Source organism: Juglans microcarpa x Juglans regia, chromosome 3S (genome assembly GCF_004785595.1).
Source record: "Juglans microcarpa x Juglans regia isolate MS1-56 chromosome 3S, Jm3101_v1.0, whole genome shotgun sequence".
NCBI lineage: Eukaryota > Viridiplantae > Streptophyta > Magnoliopsida > Fagales > Juglandaceae > Juglans > Juglans microcarpa x Juglans regia.
The window spans coordinates 21,347,576-21,368,326 of record NC_054599.1 but is presented as its reverse complement, the minus strand read 5'-3'; the positions used below and the strand labels follow the sequence as shown (position 1 = coordinate 21,368,326).

The 20,751-nt window shown below is 33.1% G+C and overlaps 2 protein-coding genes across 3 annotated transcripts; both read right to left on the bottom strand.

Annotated features, from left to right (window-relative positions):
- Window positions 1–7,073: 7,073 nt before the first annotated feature.
- On the bottom strand, window positions 7,074–8,981 carry LOC121257353 (REF/SRPP-like protein At1g67360). Its single transcript, XM_041158324.1, has 3 exons — window positions 8,802–8,981; window positions 8,440–8,673; window positions 7,074–7,688 (listed from the first exon to the last, which is right to left on the bottom strand). The coding sequence occupies exons 1-3, from the start codon at window positions 8,808–8,810 to the stop codon at window positions 7,236–7,238; spliced, it is 696 nt and encodes a 231-aa protein (XP_041014258.1). The 5' UTR covers window positions 8,811–8,981; the 3' UTR covers window positions 7,074–7,235.
- A 1,972-nt stretch (window positions 8,982–10,953) lies between these two features.
- LOC121257351 lies at window positions 10,954–16,506 on the bottom strand. Of its 2 annotated transcripts, XM_041158322.1 has the most exons (8): window positions 16,234–16,506; window positions 13,981–14,256; window positions 13,461–13,594; window positions 13,209–13,305; window positions 12,547–13,068; window positions 11,744–12,081; window positions 11,291–11,531; window positions 10,954–11,194 (listed from the first exon to the last, which is right to left on the bottom strand). In XM_041158322.1, the coding sequence occupies exons 2-7, from the start codon at window positions 14,135–14,137 to the stop codon at window positions 11,316–11,318; spliced, it is 1,464 nt and encodes a 487-aa protein (XP_041014256.1). In that variant the 5' UTR covers window positions 14,138–14,256; window positions 16,234–16,506; the 3' UTR covers window positions 10,954–11,194; window positions 11,291–11,315. The 2 variants fall into 2 exon arrangements, with proteins under 2 accessions (XP_041014256.1, XP_041014255.1); XM_041158321.1 differs by having other exon boundaries at window positions 10,954–11,531.
- Window positions 16,507–20,751: the final 4,245 nt, after the last annotated feature.

The following is a 20,751-nucleotide window of genomic DNA, read 5'->3' as shown; positions in this document are numbered from 1 at the left end:
TAAATTTAAAAACCAACAATCCCCCACCTGATTAAAATATTTTAAAGAGTTGAATAGAATACAATTCTCTTTGGATTAAGTACTATGCATCAATACAGGTAGCTTGCAGCTTTGAACGTCTACCTAGTGTTAGCATGTTTCCATATAAAAGATCCATAGTGAACCAAATCTTGAACCCGAATCTTTTAACTCAGACCTCTCCACACCACACACATAGTACGACATATATCAGGTTCCTTTCAAGGTGGTGCATAAAGATCGTGCACCGTATCTTGGATTCATGAGCACTCTAGGGAATAGCTCAATTACCATATACTGCGGCCCACAGTCACACTCACATAGGTGAGTCCTCCAAGGATACTTGCAATTTAATACCTTGCCTTAATCTTGGACTCATTTAAAGCATTTCGTTTTTCTTTTATCATTGCATTTATAGCACTCACACCCTAGAGATAGACCTATAATAATATTTTAATACTGCTACCCAATCACTCAAATAGTTTGTTCTTCTCATTGAACCTTCTTCTTGGGATCTCCAGTCAGGAAGGTTGGGTTGCTGCTATCAGTGACCTAATTAATGGACTTAGTCTCATCCCCTTGATGTACGTATAACCTTCGACTTTGTCAGTCCTTTCGTCAAAGGATCCGCTAGGTTATCTTCTGACTTTACATATTTCAAAATCAAGTATCCATTATTTATCACATATCTTATTGTTGAATGCCTGATACTCAAATGTCTCTTCTTATGATTAAAGTGTTTATTATTATAAACACTTATCAGAGCCTGATTGTCACAAAGAACAGAAATAGCTGGCATTGGTTTTTTAACTAGTGAAATTTCTGATAATAAATTCTTAAGCCACTCTACCTCATGTCCAGTAGTATCTAAGCTATTAATTTAGCTTCCATTGTAGATCATGAAATCACAGTTTGCTTGGAAGATCTACAAGCCACAATTGCTCCACCAAGAGTGAAAATATATCCACTCGTTCTCTTACGATCTACTGTGTCAGTTATCCAACTAGCATCACTGTATGCTTCTAATACAGTGGGATACCCAGAATAATGGATACCATATGTCATGGTTCCTTCCAAATATTTAAGAATTCTTTCCAATGCCTTCCAATGAGAATCATCAGGCCTACTAGTATATCTGCTAAGTCTACTCATAGCATATGAAATATCAGGTCTAGTAGAATTAGCAATATAAAGTAACGTACCAAAAATCTAAGAATATCTCAATTGTGACACAGGATCTCCAATATTCTTACTTAAATGCAAACAATAATCAAGAGGAGTACTGGCAGGTTTGCATTCGAATCTCTCAAACTTTTTAAGAATATTTTCAATATAATGAGATTGATTTATGCTAATATCATCACGAGATCTCATTAATTTAATACCAAGAATTAACTGTGCCTCTCCCATGTCTTTCATGTCAGAATTCTTAGATAAATAATTTTTAACATCAAGAACAATATCTATATTGACACTAAAGATGAGAATATCATCAACGTAAAGACATAGTATTAAGCATGCACCATCAACTATTTTAGTGTATAAACACTTATCAGATTCATTTATCTTGAAATCATAAGATAAAATTATTTCATCAAACTTTTGGTGTCATTGTTTAGGAGCTTGCTTCAAATCATAGAGAGATTTAATAAGTTTACAAACTTTCATTTCCTATTCTGGAACCACAAATCCATCTGGTTGATCTATGTATATCTCTTATTCTAGATCGTCATTAAGAAATACAGTCTTTACATCCATTTGGTGGACCTAAAGTTTATCGATCGTTGTTAGAACAATTAGAACACGAATGGTGGTTATTCTAGTACCAGGAGAATATATATCAAAATAATTGATACCCTCTCTTTGTGTAAAGCTCTTTGGAACTAGCCTAACTTTAAATTTATCAATAATACCATCAGGTCTCAATTTCTTTTTAAAAATTCACTTACATCCAATGGTTTTACATCCAGGAAGAAGATCACATAAGTTCCAAGTGCCATTAATCTTAAGAGATTCTATCTCACTATTTATTGCTTCTTTCCAGAAAGTAGAATCAATAGAAAACATGGCATCCTTGAAAGTCAATAGGTCTTCCTCCATAGAATAAGTATAAAAATCATGTCCAAAATCTTTTTCCTTTCTAACTTGTTTTCCTCTTCCAAGTTCATTTTCTAATCCTAATATACTATCAGGATTAGATATAATGGTAGGTTGACTACTGGTGGAAGGAAAACTTACTGTAGGTAAAGATCTTTCTAACTTATTTTTTAAAAGAAATAGATCTTCAAAGAATGTTGCATCCCAAAACTCTATGATGGTGTTGTGATCAATACATTGAACTTCTGATTTGATAATAAAAAACCTATATGCAAAACTATGTCTAACATACCCAATGAATATTGCATCTACTGTGTTGGGACCTAATTTCTTTTTCCTAATTTTTGGAACATTAACTTTTGCAAGACAACCCCAAACTCTAAAGAAAATAATATTGGGTATTGTACCATTCCAGAGTTCATAAGGTGTCTTGTCAGATCCCTTAAATGGTACTCTATTCAAGATAAAACAAGATGCAAGTATTGCTTCTCTCCACCATTGCTCAGGTAGGCCGGAACTAGAGAGCATGTATTTGACCATATCTACCAAGGTTCTATTTTTTCTTTCAGAAACACTATTGGATTGAGGAGTATATGGAGCGGTTTTCTCATGTATAATATCATTCTTCTCACAGTATTGAACCAATTGATTAAAGGAGTATTCACCTCTTCCATCAGACCTGATAATTTTAATATTTCTCTCCAATTGGTTTTCAACTTCAGTTTTATAGACGACAAATTTACTAAATGATTCATCTTTTATTTTCATCAAGTAAACATAACAAAATTTGGACATATTATTTATAAAAGTAATGAAATATTTATTACCACCTTTAAAGGAGACACCATTTAAATAACAACCATCACTATGAATTAATTCATATAGCGATGAATTTCTTATAATAGATTTAAATGTCTTTCTATCTTATTTTGATTGAACACAAATTAAATATTTTTCATCCAAATAAACAGGAACTTTAGGAATAATTTTTAAATCCATCATTTTTTTAACATTATGATAATTAACACGCCCTAATTTAGCATGCCATATTGAAGAGGAGCATGTAGTAAATGCAAATTTATTATTAGAATCAAATTTGTCTACTATATTGTTTTGAATATTTATTACAAACAAATCACCACTCACATAACCTTTCTCCACAAATGACCCATATTTAGTTACAATAACTTTATTGGATTGAAATAATAATGCGTAGCCTGCCCTACTGAGTAAAGATCCACTAATTAGGTTTCTTCTCGCCTTTGGTACGTAAAATACTTCTTCTAAAGAAAGAGTATTTCCAGATGTTAATTTGAGTATAATTTTTCCTACTCCAAATACTTGTGCAGAGGTGGAGTTACTCATCGTCACTTTCATGCCGCTTTTATCCTGATATGTTGAAAAAATATTGCTGTTAGAAGTGACATGTACCGTTCATCGGTTCCAACAGAGTCGGTCCCGAAAAGCACCATATGAACCTGTGGGTTAGGCAATCTTGGTTGTTCACTGCTTTGATATTTCCTCTTCTTTTAGCGACAATTTTTGGCCAAGTGACCCGGTTTGTTACAGTTAAAATAAATGGGTCTTTTATTATCTTTATTAATATAAGACTTTGGTTTTAAATTATTCCTATAATTAGTTTTACCCTTATTGAATTTGGATTTTTGATGTATTGGATTCTTATGTGTTTTATGACCTTCTACAATATTTGCTTTAGACTAAAAATCAGAAACCAATGGTGGGATGGGATCATTTTCCAAGTGTTGCTCTTGGATCCTAATGGCAAAGATCAAGGTTTCCATGGCCATATCTTCAGTCTTATGTTTAAGAGATAGGCCAAAATTCTTCCATGAATGAGGTAACTTGTCTATTGTACAAGTAACTTGGAGACGCTCGATAATACCAATTTCCCGTTGGCCCAATTCATGGTAAAGAACAAGCCCTACCACAGATTTGGAAGTCGTTTGGATTCGGAGATGAATTGAGATGAGTTGAGATGAGATGAGTTGTGAATAATAGTGAGATTTGTGAGTTAAAGTTGATGAATAGTAGTGAGATGAGTTGAGATAAGTTGTGAATCCAAGTTTGGCAGATTTAATGTGTAGATAAACATAAAAAATTATATCACTTAAATGATTTAAAATCCTACATCTACACAAATTATATTTTTCTGCATATGTTTGCAATTCAATAGTACGTGCGGGCTCATGTAAATTATCAGAAGGATGATCATTTTCAATAACAAATTATAATCCAAGCGTTGTAAGAAAGATTTTCATCTTTTCTTGCCAACGCTTAAAATTGACTCCTCCAAATTTCTCGGGTACGATTGGTTCGTTTGAAGTCATGGTGACAACCAAACAATTAAAACGCACCTCTAGTTTAACAAATAGGATCTACTCTAAGATTGTTGGGAAATATTTTGAAACGCTTTGTAAACTAGAGAACATGTAAAATAACAAAAAAAAATTAGAAAGAGAGAACCCGGTGTTAAGGCATGTAGTGATGGACTCTTTCCTAGAGTAGATTCTGCTACCTCTAATTATAAACATGCACTAGGCTTATTGACAGTCTACTCTCAAGATACAACAACGTCGGTTCCCATTAATCTCCTCGTCGGTGCACACAAAAAGATATCATCGAACCCGATATAAAGTAGCCAAAGCCCAAAGAAAGAAAGACAAGAAAGAAGGAGGAAGCGTTTCTCTAATTTTTGTAGAGAATTTAGAGATGATGAATTTGTGGGTGGGGTGCCCTATTTATAGAGAATGAAAGGACACTTGTGAAAAGTCACAACTAGAATGAAATGACACTTGTGAAAAGTCACAACTTATTTAAATGAAATGGTACTTGTGAAAAGTCATATCATATAAATGAAATGGTATATATGAAAAATCACATCACATAAATGAAATGGTACTTGTGAAAAGTCACAACTTATATAAATAGAATGGTATTTGTGAAAAGCCACAACTAAAATGAATGAGTACTTTTGAGAAGTCACAATTTCTCAAATATCAGAGAATACATTGAAAAGGTTTCTAATTCACTAAAGGACGCAACCCTTTGTTTAGTTGGGAAGCGGTTAAGGCTCATATCCCCAAAAGGCATACATTGATTCAAGTACTAAGACACATTTTCATTTAAATTTAGACAACCAAACCGATACATTGAACAAAAGTAATAGTTCACATTATTTTTACTTTATATAAAATATTTTAATCATTTCTAAATTTAAAAACGGTCATAAATTAGTTTTTTTTTTCAACCTGAATTCATAAAATAGGGCTTGTTAATTGCTGAAGCTAGGTCAAACTCTAATAAGAAATGATACCGATTAAGCTATGGTTTTAATTTAAGGTAAGAGATCAAGATGTGATTTACAATGGAGAGGGATAGGAAGTTCAGGGAGCAGTTGTATGCGGTGAAGGATCGGTGCAACAAGACCTTGGAGATGTGGACCTATCCTCTCCGGCCTTACGGGTTCTGGACCTTTGAGCGCCACAATGCTCAACTGAGGTAGGATGCTCAGATTAGCCAGGTGCCTGGCCGGAGGGACCTTATGATGACCTCCTCCTTCAACTCAACCAGGACACCCCCAATTAATGAATTAAGGTTGTTGTTCTCAGCTTTTGTATCCTGTTTACTCTAAGGCCTCTCTTTACTTTTATAAAAAAATTTATCTTATTTAATCATTATAATTTTTTTAAATTTTCACACAAAATAAATTAAACAATTCAATTTTTTGAAATTTAAAAACAAAAATAATATTAAAAATATATATTCTAACATTATTTTATTCAATTTTTTAATTTTAATCTCTACTCATCTTATCTCATTTCATCTGTAAAAATAAACGAGGCGTAAGTTTTACAATGTTGTGGTGTTGGATTTTTTATGCGATAAGTTTTTTATAGGATGATTAGTTTTTATTTCTTGTGGATTATCTTCATGTGCGATTTTCGCAGAAAAATACTAGACTAGCAAAGAAAACATAAAGGACTCCTGTTGAACTCTTGGACACGAAAATGAACAAGACCAAATGGAATGAGAAACGTTTCTCTTTATCTAATGGCATATAATTTATTGAGCTTGAAAAAAAACTGTAGTTTTGGGATGATGCAGTCGTTCAAAGTTGAAACACTCGGTTGTATTTTGGTGGTGCACATACTGTACAAGGCTGTGTATTGAAATTTGCTAATGACTATCTGATGCATACTAAACATAATACTGTTACAGTTTATTGAAGGGATTTGTGACGTTGTGATTCTGAAATTTTTTCATGATTTTGTGATCCTTAACAAAGATGGTGCATGCGAGTGTGCTGCTTTCATTAATTTTACTTACAATGCCTGAATTATTTCCAAATGGAACTTTATTGGGAGAAAATCCTTTCACTGTGTTTTTTGCTAATCATTTCAGTCCGTCACTAAGCATCTCAAGTGGGCTCTTAGACCCACTAGAAAGACAACGCAGACATCATGTGTGAAATGAACAGAAAGTTGAACTTATTTCGTATAAACTGTAGCATTGGTTATTCATTACTTTTGTTTTACTGATACAGAAATCTCATAAGCCATTTGTAAGAGTGAACGAGCTTTTCAGGAGGAAAATGTGGAGAAATTTTAGATTGTTATTCTGTGAAATTTTCTCGCAACAATTGTGCAGGAATTACAGTTGGTTTGTAATACTTGAAAATTCCTGAATTTGAATAAGCATTTATAAAGCACTCTTTTGGAGTGTTTATTATAGTACCGATTTGATTGTATGGTCTTTTAGCAAAATCTCTTCAGAAAAATGATTCAAGTTTTAGGTTTGTTCCCGGGCTGATTTGTGTACGTCCTAACTTCCAGTTTATTTACTTGTAGCTTGGGATTGTTGGGGGAACGCCTCTTGGAGAACCAGAGTCTGTCCCCACAACACAAACACCAACATTCATCAGGGCCACAAAAACGAGATACACCCAAAACCATTCACGTTTATTCATACTTGGAAAAGAGTTTAGATATCTAAGTTATTCACAGTCAAAGCCTAGCTACATTTCCCACACCCATTCCCCATTTTCACACAGAACAGGCTACTTAGATATGCGAGCAGATTTAAACCAAACCGAAACCATTCTAATCTGAATCAGAAGAATCAGATTTATGCTCAGAAGGTACTGTTGCATCTCCTTTATCAGCATCACCCTGCTCAAATGCCTTGGATATGTCCTCAACAGGAACTAAAGGCAAATAGCCGAAGAGCGGATAACCTTTCTGGGTCATGTCCTTCACCACGTTATTGTACTTATCCGTCAATTGACCAGCTGCAGGCACAGCTTTATCTGCCACCGTATGGAAAGGTGGACACCGGTTCAGTGCAACCCACATCTTTACACTTTGGGACAGAATGAACTGCTTATACTCTGTAGCAACATAATGCACAGCAGCACGAGGACCCCCATGTTGAACCACATTTACCAGCTTCTGAGCCTTTTGGGATGCCTTCTGAATCAAACTGTGAGCTTTGCTCACAACCTGCTTCGCAAATGGTGGTGCATGCTCATCAAACTTGTGCGAAGCTTCATCTACCTGCAGTAATCAAACAATAAATAATTCATCTAAAAAGACAACGTCATTGACGATGAAATTCGTCCATGCCCATCATAAAATGAAAAAAAAAAAATATATATATATATATATATATATATATATATTGATGCTTGCAAGGCCACATAACACAAGAAGCACGAATACTCATAACGCTAAACAGTTTGGACTTCGGAAACTTTTGATCATTAAAACCTCCGGATGCATGTTGGTTCCCCATACCTTCTTCATTTCCATTGGGTTCCCATCAAATTTCCTATAATTTAGCTAAAAAATACATTCCCTAAAATTTTTTCTTAAATTTTACTTATTTTTCAAAATCCTTCTGCATCTCATTCCCTATCTATTTCCAATTCTATTAAAATAATATTTCTTTATTCTCTTTATTACTTTTTTCTCTCACTTCTATTTACAAATTTAACTACTCAATATTTTTTCTTATTTTTAAATTTTTTTAACATTTTTCATTTTTTTTTTCGTAGTTATTTAAATTATTTTTAAATTTTACTTATATTTTCGTAGTTATTTTCGTAATTAAAAATTCAGACCCAATCTAAAATCATTCAATGATAAGAACTCCCATCTCTTAAGAAATCTAAGAGGAAGATAACCGTACCAGTCCAACGTCGTAACCTAAACAACTATATATCAGATCCACATCATACACTCCAACATCTATTAAGATCCAAATAGAAAGAAGAAACGATCAAAACCAAATTCGGAATTTCGGTACCTTCTTATCGAGGAAAACAAGGAGATCATCAGGCACGCCCTTGAGCTTTTCGTACACCGGGCCGACAACGGTGGTCACGGCACCCTCTACGCTCCCGACGGTGGATCGTAAAGTCCCCGAGTTCTCCTTCGCGTAGTCGTACAGGTTCGACGCACACATCAACGTGTGAATCGCCGCCATCCTCACGAACCCTAGGTGCTTCAGGTGCTGATTTTCTCTGTCGGTCTCCATTTCCTGCAGTGACGATCAAAAATAACAATAGCATCAGATATCAAGCAAAGAAATGTCCAAGATTTTGAATTAAATACATATGAAATGATAGAAGAAAAGATGTGGAATTTTCCAACGAAGAAGGAGCTTACAGAGGCCATTGTTTGGGAATCCAGGGAGATTTCCTTTGCGTTTGCTCACAGATGATTCTAGTGAGTCGTAACTGACAAACGGGCAAGGGCTGTGGTGGAGTGTTATTTATAGTAATGGCGAAAGGAATGGCCTTTCCGACTGTAGTTAGATCGGGCGGTTGAAATGAGATCGAGGCGTTTACGAGGTGCCTGAGGTGTGGATTGTGAGTTGATGTGAGGTGAGATAGGTTGTGAGTAAAATTAAAATTTAAATAAAAATTATCAGAATATATTTTTTAAATATTATTTTTATGTTAAGATTTGAAAATTTTATTTTATTTTATTTAAAATTTTAAAAAAATTATAATACTTAAATGAGATGGTTTGATTGAAATAACGAAACAAACCAGACTTATTCACTCGGTAATTCAGCCAAAGACGGTGAGGGTTGTGAGCTTGCGTGGGTGGGGCCTTGTGAACGGGAGGTTTCCGGAAGAATCGTGCTACACCCTCGGAGTCGGCGCACGAGAAAATTCATCGAAATGGTCTTTGATTTTGTTTTTCATATATATTTTTTTATATTTTTAAATATTTTTTACAAAAATTAAAATATTATTTAAAAATAATACTTACTTAATTATCAAAAAAAATAAAAATAATACTTAAAAAAAAATAATAATAATAAAAGCTGTCGGGATCCACACTCTCGGAATCCAAACTTTTCCTTTCGAACAAGACGCGTGTTGATGAATGAACCGTTGGTGGGAGCCTCTAATGAACCTTCCTTTATGTTATGTTATTGTCAAAAACTCCAGAGTATTCTGTTATTTATAAGTTTTATAAAATATATATATTTTTTATAAAAAAAATTCTGTTTAGAAATTGATGCGTAAAGCATAACTTCCATGTAATTGAATAGTAAAATTTAATTTGCAAGAAAATTTTAAAATTTAAAATTATTACAAATCAAGTGTTAATTATCATACCAACGATACGAAGGGTGTGCTTTACCTATAGAGTAGAAGAATTTTTTTTTATTAGCATTGAAATAGTTTCGAGAATGAACGTGTTTATGGCATTGATTTTTTTAGTAAAGTGTCGTTTGTTTTTATAATTTCTTTTAATTTATTTCACTTCATCTAATTTAATTATTATAATTTTTTTAAATTTTTTTATAAAATAAAATAAATAATTTAATTTTTTTAAATTTTAAAATAATATTATTATTAAAATAATATATTCTAATAATATTTTATTTAACTTTTAATTTGTATGTCAACTTTTTTATTTTATCTTATTTATAAAAACAAACGACGCCGTATAATTTATAGAAATTTTTTGCAAGTTCACAATCAGTAATTCAATGAGATATTTCCTTTTAATCTAATGCCCTAAAAAAAATGTGAAGGCAGACGTCTGATTTTCACAGTCCTCTCCAAACTACCCCACCTCTTGAAATTTTAGAAGTTGATTAGCTGAAGAAAACTGAAGTGGCTTCCTTTCCATAATGCATGGGTCACCTAGTTCCCTAGTCAGCAAAACTTGTGGACAGAGTTGAATTAAATCGTGGAATGGAATGGGAAATAGGCCCCACAGGTATTGAAAATGGGTCAGTTTCACTGACAGTTGAAATCAATTGATTAGATCAGAAGTGTCTATCCTAAGATGCCTATTCCTGTTTTCATTCCTTTACATTCTGATTCTACTCCTAAAAGATTTAGGTGAAATTTCCATTTAATAATGCACCTTACCTAATTCGATTGTAAAAGGCTAATCTGTGGGCTGCAAGTTGCTCATAATAATTATAAATTGTTTTAGATGTAATCAATCATCATTTGTTGGTAACTTGGTATCAGGAAAAATGGTATCCTTTATTATTATTTTTTCTACGGTGTTGCTGTTGTTACATTTCCTTCCAAGTAAATCCTTACTTAGCATCCTCAAATGTTAGATTTTTCAAATTGAGCGTGAACAACACAGCATTTTTCACAGCTAATTCTGCCCATGTTTTCAAGGCCTTTCCCCCCCAACTCTATGATGGGAGCCTGGAAATCCGATGGGCACACTAATGGAAATAGAATATCATTTGAGTTTTTTTACCACAGAATGACTTACAATTGCTTGTAGTAATGGAAACTAAACGAGCGCAAGAATTTTAATCAACAACAAATGGTAAATAAAACTTACAGTTTCCACTTTATTAAAATCAAATTACCTCTTACCAGTCTTCAAAGACTAAGTTTTCATCATTACAAACTTCATCATCTTCCCAACATAATACATATATAAGTTAAAAAGTTGAGAATACTTATTGTCAAGCTAATTCGTCCATGGAGCAGTACTGAGTGCCATCTTCCTTGTATACAAGGTTTTGAGCTGTTGGTTTGATTACATCCTCTATCGCATCTTTCTTCCTGGTTGAAATCGCAACCCAACTTCATATAGAGTACAATTGGGTTAGAGAAACAGTCCAACAATACAGGACAAAAGCCAGTACAGTAGCTACAAACTGTATAAACGAATTCACATTGAAGCTCATCTTTCATAAGGATCTCCTCTAGTTGAGTTTAGAGGACAAACAGCAGCTGCTATTTTCGCCCGAAGGTTGAATTTCTTTGCAATCAATGGCCGGACGTCTTCAACTCCTACCAGACTCTCCAAAAATGGAAGCAATAAAAGCAGTTCTTTATCTGAGCGATCATCAAACCAGCTTTCAATTGGTATTCCATTGTCGACTTGGAACCCAAATGCCTAAGACGAAGATCCAACATACTTGTTAACAAAATTTACATCATTTATGGAGCATACCCACCATTTAAAGAACCAACATAAATGTGTGGCACATTGCATAATTGGCATACTTTCAATGTTGAATTTTATTATCAAAAAGAAATAATTTTTCCAAGTTCATGATGTTCAACACTTGCAGAATTGTTTGTAGAAGAGTCAGGTTACAACAGTACCTGTGGAGAGTTGTCGATTATGATAACACGAGCCAAATCACGACCAAGAACTGACAAATCTTTGAGGTAATTTCCATACACATAAACACAGGACTCGCGGTAAACACGATGACGAAACACCTTTCTCCTCGGATCAAGTACATTAAGTAGCTGCTCTGCATAAATGCTTTGACTAGCTGTAAATATAATAATCTCAAAAAGGCTGGAAACTCTCTCCATGAAATCTCTGAGATGAGGACGGCATCGAACATAGATTGTATGCTCTTGGAGATTAAAACTAACAGGAAATGTGAAGTCTGCACCATCACAAGGTTCTAGTGTGGAGTGTACCAAAGTTTCTGCAAATTGAACTCTCTCTCAGCATACAAGGATAGATATCAAAAGTTCAAGGGATGCCTCAACAGGTAATCGCAGTTCAAGAACACGTTAAATCAAGCATGAGCATGTCATACTTAAGCAAGAAAACAGGAAAAAAATGACAGGCACCCTGGAAGTGGGGGTGAAAGAAGGTCAAGTGGCACTATCTTTCACTCCTAAACTTCAATCAGATGATTATCAAAATGCAGAGAACCACAGGCAATAGTTTTGCCTTGGGCTTCTACTCACACCACATCCTACAATTTTAGAAGGATAAAACTCATGATCAATGCTCCATCCATCAATTTAATTAATGGCAAATACAAGGATAAATAACAGACACTAAAAAGGTAAAAAATGTAGAACAGATTCATCCATCACTAGACATAAACAATGAAACTGATACATTATAGAAAAATACTTCCATTTTTCCCATTTTTCCTTACCATCCAAGTCCAAAACAAGAGTAGTAGGAGGGCAACTCCGTGTTTGTTTTGGTAGTAGCATGGTGCGAAAAGTTGGGACAACTGATGCTAAGTCTGGTAAGTTCCTTATGAAAACATAAGGATCGAAGTCATCAAATTCCTCATATTGATCATCCTCCACATAAACATCAGTCGACATAGAATCGTGACCGTGCTCATCAACACATTCAAGCTTAGAACTTTGCATGGCAAGATATATAGATGAAACTTCAGATGGAAGACTTGCTCCATCCAAATCCACATCACAACAAGAATCTACGTTTCTACCAATTGAATTCATCTGATATCCATGTTTATCTGAATTCAAAATTCCGGATGACCCTCTTGCATCTACTTCCATATCAACTGGGAATGTTATTGAAGTCATAGTGTTCTTGGTGTAATTCTTCTCTTCCCCAACAATTGATTTGGAAGTTTCTTGATCAATATGAACATTCAACACATCAACCTGGTCTCCAGTCCTGAAGTATTGGACAAAATCAACTAGAAGGGGAAAAAGTAAGGTTAATGAACTAGAGAACACATAGGAAATCATGAGATTATATTCTGAGATCTCCATAGCAATCATTCGAAGGAAACAAAATTGCATTTTGTAAACTGAAGAGTCAATTTCAGTAACCTACCTCTATTTGGAATATCCCCCGCAACATGATTAGAAATGTGAAAGTTTGGAGAAAATATGGTGTCCATCATGCAATGAGCAGTTTCCTCATTGCAACTCTGCAATATTTTTTAGGAAATTTCACACAAGAATCTTAAGACATTTTGCAAATATCTAATATTAATCATCCTATGATTTTATTTTATGGAAGAGTGTGTGCATGAAAGACTGAGACATGATCATGCCTGCATGCATGGTATGGATCAATAATTACCTTACAATCCATGGAGGAATCATTAACCCCATCATGCCCCAAACAGACATCAGAAGCCTCACTACGCAACAACTCATAATTATCATTTAAACCTGTTGCCAAAACAGGCTCCCTCTTCTTGGGAACAGCACCAGCTGAAAGTTATGGTGGCAATATGAAAATTAAAATTTAATGATAAAGGAAGATGAAGAAAGGAAAAAAAAAAAAAAAAGTGCACTGAAAAGACATGTAGAACCATCTTTACGTAACATTATTCGTATGTGATTGTGACTTACGTACTTCTACATCTCGTAGTAACACTATTCATGTGTGATCATGATTTATGATAGATGGAAAAAAGAAACTTATTTCAAAAAGAAAATTCAACGTAAACTGACAATATGACACAACAAAATAAACAGATTAAAAAATTAAGAAAATAACAGGGATTGATAAATGAGATGACACTGAGTGTGGAATACTCTCTCTTAGAAATGCTTCTGAAGCTATTAAGTAAACAAGTAAGAAGGTAGCAAGTTACCAAGTCTCTGCTTTCTAGCTGAAGTTGTAATCAAGTCCTTAACTTCTTTTTCTACAGCTTGTGCATTTTCCGATGCCTTCTGCCGAGCTCTTGAAACCCTGGGATTGGCATGCTCTTGAAGGGCACTTCCTCCAGACTTTTTTTTCTTTGTTTGCATTCTATTCTATAGGGGAAGAAGACTCCAACTTTGAAATGACTATCAATACCACCTTGGCTTCAGTGGAACAGTTCAAAATACAGCTTCTCGACAAAAGTCATCATGTTTCATGATAATATCTAGTGGACAACAGCAAAGGATAGTATGAAACTTCTTGATATCAATAACATTTAACAAAGTAATTGTTCAAGAGTTTCAGAAAAATAAAAACAGGATTCTCCAGACAGTCAGATTAGCAAAAATCAACATGTATACAAGCAAATGTTTAGCAGCTCATTAACAAGAATTTCTATACTATATGTTATGATCGCTAGTTCATACTAGATCTAGTCTTGTTTTATGTATAAAAAAAGTCCCATTTTATTGAACAAGAGAATAAAGCAAATGGTTTGATTTTTTTGTGTCCGAATAACTTTCTTCAAATAGCACTAGCTCGATGTGAGCTTTTAGGAATAATTCTTCAAAATTCTTATATCTAAAATAATAAAATTTACTTCATATAATTCCCTATAGATACATTAGCTCTACACTCCCAACATTTTCCTTGATCCTCATTTTCTTAAACAGAATTAATTCATTCACACATATCATGTTTACACACGCATAATAGCTTATTCTTGGGGCTAAACACTTCACATATTTTATTGGAAAAAATCAACATTTCTATTATGACCCAACTCTCTGTCTTCGAGAAAAAACAGATGAGTATCTAAAAAAATATTTTTTTGATATAGAAAAAACCATCACAATTGCTGGAAAATTATTGAACCATATAAAATGGATACCGGGATTGGTAAAAATTGATACCTGTAATTGAGTTAAACGGTATGAGAATAATCATTAAACTTCATACTTAATATTACTAACTGTAGCTAAAGGACTTTGAGTGAGTATGAATTGAGTATTACTAACTGTAGCTAAAGGACTTTGAGTGAGTATGAATTGAGTATATGCAGGCACATAATATTAAATCCATAGCATAAGAACATAGCTTGCGATCAAACACACTTTAAATGAAATACAAATAATAGATTAAAAACCCCTCAAAATTAAAAGTATAATAAATATTATCTTGCGATATTGATAATTTTTTTTTTTTTTGGTGGGGGGGGGGGGGGGGTTGGGTTTGAAGCCTGTAATTTATCTTTCATCAGCAGAAATAAATTAGCTAAAGCTAAGAATTTTATGTTCTCTATGACAGATTCTCCATAGTCATATAAAAACTGAAAAAGATCCTCAAGTTCTTGCCCAAACTTGAGGGCCTCAAGTGGAAGCGAGTGACAAATGAAGTGGGCCCTACGGCATTTATTTCTGCACGTATAAATATTTTGGGCAGCATAAACGAGCAGTAAATGCTATAAGGCCTACTTCATTTGTCACTCTCTGCACTTGAGGCCCTCCAGTTTAGGCTTGATCCTATAAAAACACTCTCCGTATGTCTTCTTGACATGTATAACCATTTGAAAATACTTCCAACAGAAATTATAAGGGAATATAGAATATAGCCTCTTTTTAATGACAAGATTTCGATTCTGAAACAGGAACACTGTTCTGGTTGCCAATAATTACTCGAATCTATTCATAGATTCGTAAACGCTCTCATTTTCGTGGGATCAACATTGACCACTAAACAGGCCCGAGAGCTCTAAAATTAACTTTCTTAAAGATCACTCCAACCATCACATGATTACATCCAATCTCATTTGAAAATACTGATATAAATGTTTTCATTATGCGTTCATATGCCTCCTTATCTATATAATACAAGCATATCTCATTAATTATGAATTAAGAGCTTATAAAACCTAGACCTTCCACATTAAGCTTTCAAAATCACAAGTTGAGAGATTCAAAACGCCAGAAACCGCAACGAATCAACTGAACCCGCATTAATTTCCAAACACAAAACGCCATATCAGCACCGGAATTCAAGCATCCAATAGAATAATAAATCATCAATCACGGTACAAGCATGGGACTATAGTTAAGCAAACCCTAAACAAAGAAAATCTTCTAAAAACTAACATATCCAACTCAAAAATAACAACTAGAGCTACAACCTCAGCTAAAAGCAACTAAAAGACAAGAACTAGTACCTGATACGCAATCAAATGCAAGAAGATCAGAAAGCTGGGGGTCACAAAACCTTTCCGGTAATCAGGAAAAAAAAAAAAGGAACGGTAACAGTAAATTGGTTTCAGAAAATGAGAAGAGTGGAACTCGAGGAACAAAAACCACATAGATTCTGTCTACCAGTGTGAGCAGGGGCTTTTTGGGTTTGGAGTTTCCGGGTGTTTTTCCCTCCAAAGGTTGGGAAAAAATGAGAGGGAAAATGATGAGCGATGGAAAATTATGTTTCTCCGAGAAAATTTTTGAAAGTTTCTTGCAAAGGAGTCTAGTAGCATTTAAGTTCGCGGATACAGAATAATGAATACTCGCTCAATGTAGTAAGCACGTGTCTTGTCGGACGACACGACTGCTCTATAGGTAAGGTGTAGAATAGGGAGAGCGAGTATCTAAAGAGTGTTGGTATTTCTTTAAAGTAAGGGGATATTTAAAAATAATTTTTATATCATCTCATTCACTTTTTAAATATTATTCAAATAAAAATTTTAAATATCGATTCGGTGAAAGGACTCGAATAAAATATTCAATACTGTTTCAGAATAATCTATATATAAATTAATTAATTATATATATAAATTATATTTTAATATAATATCAATACAAGTCTTAAAAAATTAAAATACATATTTCTAAAACTCAATAACACCTCTAAACTCTCAATCCAACTATTAAAAAAAATTATCGTTCATTTTCATCATGAAAATGAGAGTAGAGATTTAATTTTCAGTTATAGCAAAAAATAGATTAAAAAAATAGTCTTTAGATATGAAAATTGAAGTAAAAATTACGAAAATATATTGAAAAACAAAAATCTACTAATTTTGGCCGGCACACCGAAAACTGACTGGTATTAACTAGGGGTGTAAATTCAAACCGGAAAACCGGTCCGAACCGAATCGATTTTACCGGTTTTAAATCGGTCCGGTCTGAGACCGGTTCTTAGAATATGAAAACCGGCCGGTTCCGGTCCAGTTCCGGTTTTAGGATTTTTCGGACCGGACCAGTTCATAAAAAATATATATCAAAAATAATATTTGTATTATTGTATATATAAGTTTTATACAAAATATTATATACATATATATATTAATATATATAAGTTTTATATATTATGTGTAATTATAAATTTTTATGTGAAATTTTTATATATTATTATATATATTCATATGTGAAATAATTTCTTATTATAATTTATAAATTATTACATAAAATGTTAATACTAAATCATTAAAAGTTTATAACTAATACTAATAGTCTAATATAAACTAATGACTATAGTTATACTTATAATTAATACTACAAGTTTTTACTAAAAGTTTATAACTAATTATAATATTAAATATATAGTTTGTAACTATACTAATATATAATTTATAACTATACCAAAAGTTTAATATTAATACTATTATATAGTCTAATATATTAATAAAAGTATCAAAAATATTTTTTTTAAATCAGTTTTTTTTTTTTATAAATAAATTTTTAACGACAAATTGTGAAACTTACATTTTAAAAAAATTGAAAAATCGGACTGGATCGGACTGGAAACTAGTAAAACCGGAAGTACCGGTTTAGGAAGGTAACCGGTGCGTAATCAGTTTTAGAAAATACAAAACCGGTACATACCAGTTTAGTCCTAAATTTTGTCCAAAACCAGACCGAACCGGACCGGTTATACCCCTAGTATTAACCGAAACACACCGATACGACCTGTATTTGACCTGGTACAGAACATATACATTTTCTGTACCAGTCATTGCCCAGCATAGTAAATAACAGTCGTATCAGCCGATACATCACATCATTTAAAACTCTAATTCAAATACAAATATTTTAAAATTAATCATTATAAAATTTTCAAACTAATCGTTATAACTTTTTCAAACTTACAAACAAAGTACAATTCAACTTTTTCAAATCATAAAATAAAAATTATATTAAAAAATTATATTCTAATAATATTTTAATTTTTATAATATTTGTATTCAATTTTTTTCTCTCATTTCCCAAAATCTAATAAATATTTAACTCGAACCATCTCATTACTATTCACAAATCATCTTACTATTATTCACAAAATTCTCATCTCATCTATTTCTCTAAGCATCCTCTAAAACTATTTTTATTTTCTCCCTTGTATTTTAGAGGAGGTTTGGCCACATAGATATTATACAGCATTTTTTCAAAATTTATCATAATTTTATTTTCAAATATCACTCAAATACAAAATACTTTTCAATTTTAAATTTTTAAAATTCTCCTCTAATCATTACCTAATAATTATCTAAACACAAAAATCAATATAATTTTTACAAACTTTAAAATAAAAATTATACTAAAAAATTATATTCAAATAATATTTTTACTTTATAATATTTTTATTTAATTTTTTCTTTCTCTTTTATCAAAATCTAATAAAATATTTTAACTCAAATTATTTTATTACTATTTACATAATTATAAAATGTCCAAGTGTCAAATGATCCCTTAATTTTTAATTTATTGGAGTACTGGATTTTTCTTAAAATATTTATGTAGCAATTATGAAGGAAAAATTCTTGAAATTATGGAGCAAATAAAATCAATGTTTTGAATACCGTACCGAACGCCATACCAGTCAAGGCACTGGAACGAAATATTTTGGTACCGGTACCGTTTCGGGATAGCGTTTCGGGATAACGTTTCGGAATAGTCGATATATGAATAAATTATATATATAAATTATATTCCAAAATAATAGTCTATATATAAATAAATTATATATAAATACATATATATATATAAATTATAAATAGTCTAGTCTGAATTGGGGGTTAAAAAATAAGCTTGTAGTTTGAAAAAACGAAAAAAAAAAACACAAGCCAAAATATCGGCCGGTACAGGCCGAAATTCAAGCCGGTACGACCGGTATCGGCCGGTATTTTGGCCGGTACGGAACAGATATAGTACCTGTACTGGCCGGACGGCCGAAACGAAAAATTTCGACCGTACCGGCCGGTACAGTACAAAATTTAAAACACTGAATAAAACAACCTGACTAGAAATTATGAAGCAATCGCAAAAGAAAATACTAGAAATTCCATCATCATTCATCATTTTCCTTTTGAAAAATGCTTGTTGCAAGCGCCTGGTATAAACGGCGTGCAAACGTGGTTAACGTGGAGACACTTGATGAGAGAGAGATCGAGCTGATGAGAGAGGAAGAATTCATTTTAAATCTAATGTGACATGAACGACTGCACGCCAGTTGTATCTATCGATTGTATATAGAAGAACTGTTTCCTTTTATATTGCTTAATAGAATTGAATTATTTCTAAATCAATTCCTATTACAAAAATTAAACACAATATTGTCCCATCACATTTGGCATAGCTTAAAGAATATCTTTCTTTCAATTCTATCAGGTACATACATACTTGCGGAGGCACTACATACTCTACTGACATGGCGGAGTTCCACATCAACGTTAATTATTTAAAAAAATACAAAGAACATGAATACACAGAGTGAGCTTTGAGACCTCATTTATGCCATTCCAACTACTGAGAGTCCCTGGTTTTCTTTGCTCCTCCTCTCTAGCGCTCGATTGAAGTACTTTCTGTTATGAACTCATTAGGTAGAATTTACATTTGAAAATTAGCTTATAAAGGATGGGTGCCTAAGAGCTTATAAACCATCAATCAATCTCATACTTAGTCGATGTGGGATCATAACAACCACCATGCTTCATAGCTGACGTTCACAGTAGTTTTGGCGCTCACACGGGCTAGCTGTGCGCTAAATCTTTTCCTAGCTTCGGGCGAACACTGTCATGCTGGCATCACCCCTCATGCTGCACAATTGCAACCGTCGCAACATGGCCTTAGGCGTGGGGTGGCTGATACCATTTGTTATGAACCTACTAAGTAGAACTTACCATTGGAAACTAACTTACAAGATAATGGTGCTTAAGAGCTTATAAACCATCAACCAATCTCATACTTAGTTGATGTGGGATCGTAACACTTTCTAACTGTTTGTATTATTTTTGGATACTCTCTACCCAAAGCTGTAGAACTTTCTTCTTATTCTTGGGTTTGGATTTTTAAGAAGCCTCAATGTTGTGTCAAAAAGCTCCCTCCTAGCTTAGATTCAGACTCGCATTTTGCTCCTGCTTAGAAACCCAAGCTAGAAATAACTTATTTGGGATATAAAACTCATTTTTTTCTTGAAAATTGGGTCAATTTGAAAATTTCTCTTGGATTTTCTTTTGGTCTGAGATCTGAGAGCCTAGGTTCTTTTCTTTCTCTATCGATGAGTTATGGTGAAGGGATTTAAAAGATCTGGAATTTGAAGGTTGCTTTTGGGGATCCAATTATAGAAAGGTAAGAAGATGAAATGGTTTTAGAAGAATAAAACACTTTGTTCTGCTTCTCATTCACTTATTAGTTGTTAGTTTTATGCTCTCTTTTTTTTAGTTTGCAATTGTATTCCTTGAAAATATTTG

Excerpts from the sequence above, each read along its gene's own strand:
- LOC121257351 (XM_041158321.1), bottom strand. The coding sequence starts at position 14,137 with ATGCAAACAAAGAAAAAAAAGTCTGGAGGAAGTGCCCTTCAAGAGCAT. Across the intron at positions 13,069-13,208 it reads GGGGGATATTCCAAATAGAG|TTGATTTTGTCCAATACTTC; the intron begins GTAGGTTACTGA and ends TTCCCCTTCTAG. Across the intron at positions 11,532-11,743 it reads TAATCGACAACTCTCCACAG|GCATTTGGGTTCCAAGTCGA; the intron begins GTACTGTTGTAA and ends TCTTCGTCTTAG.
- LOC121257353 (XM_041158324.1), bottom strand. Across the intron at positions 7,689-8,439 it reads TTGTTTTCCTCGATAAGAAG|GTAGATGAAGCTTCGCACAA; the intron begins GTACCGAAATTC and ends TGATTACTGCAG.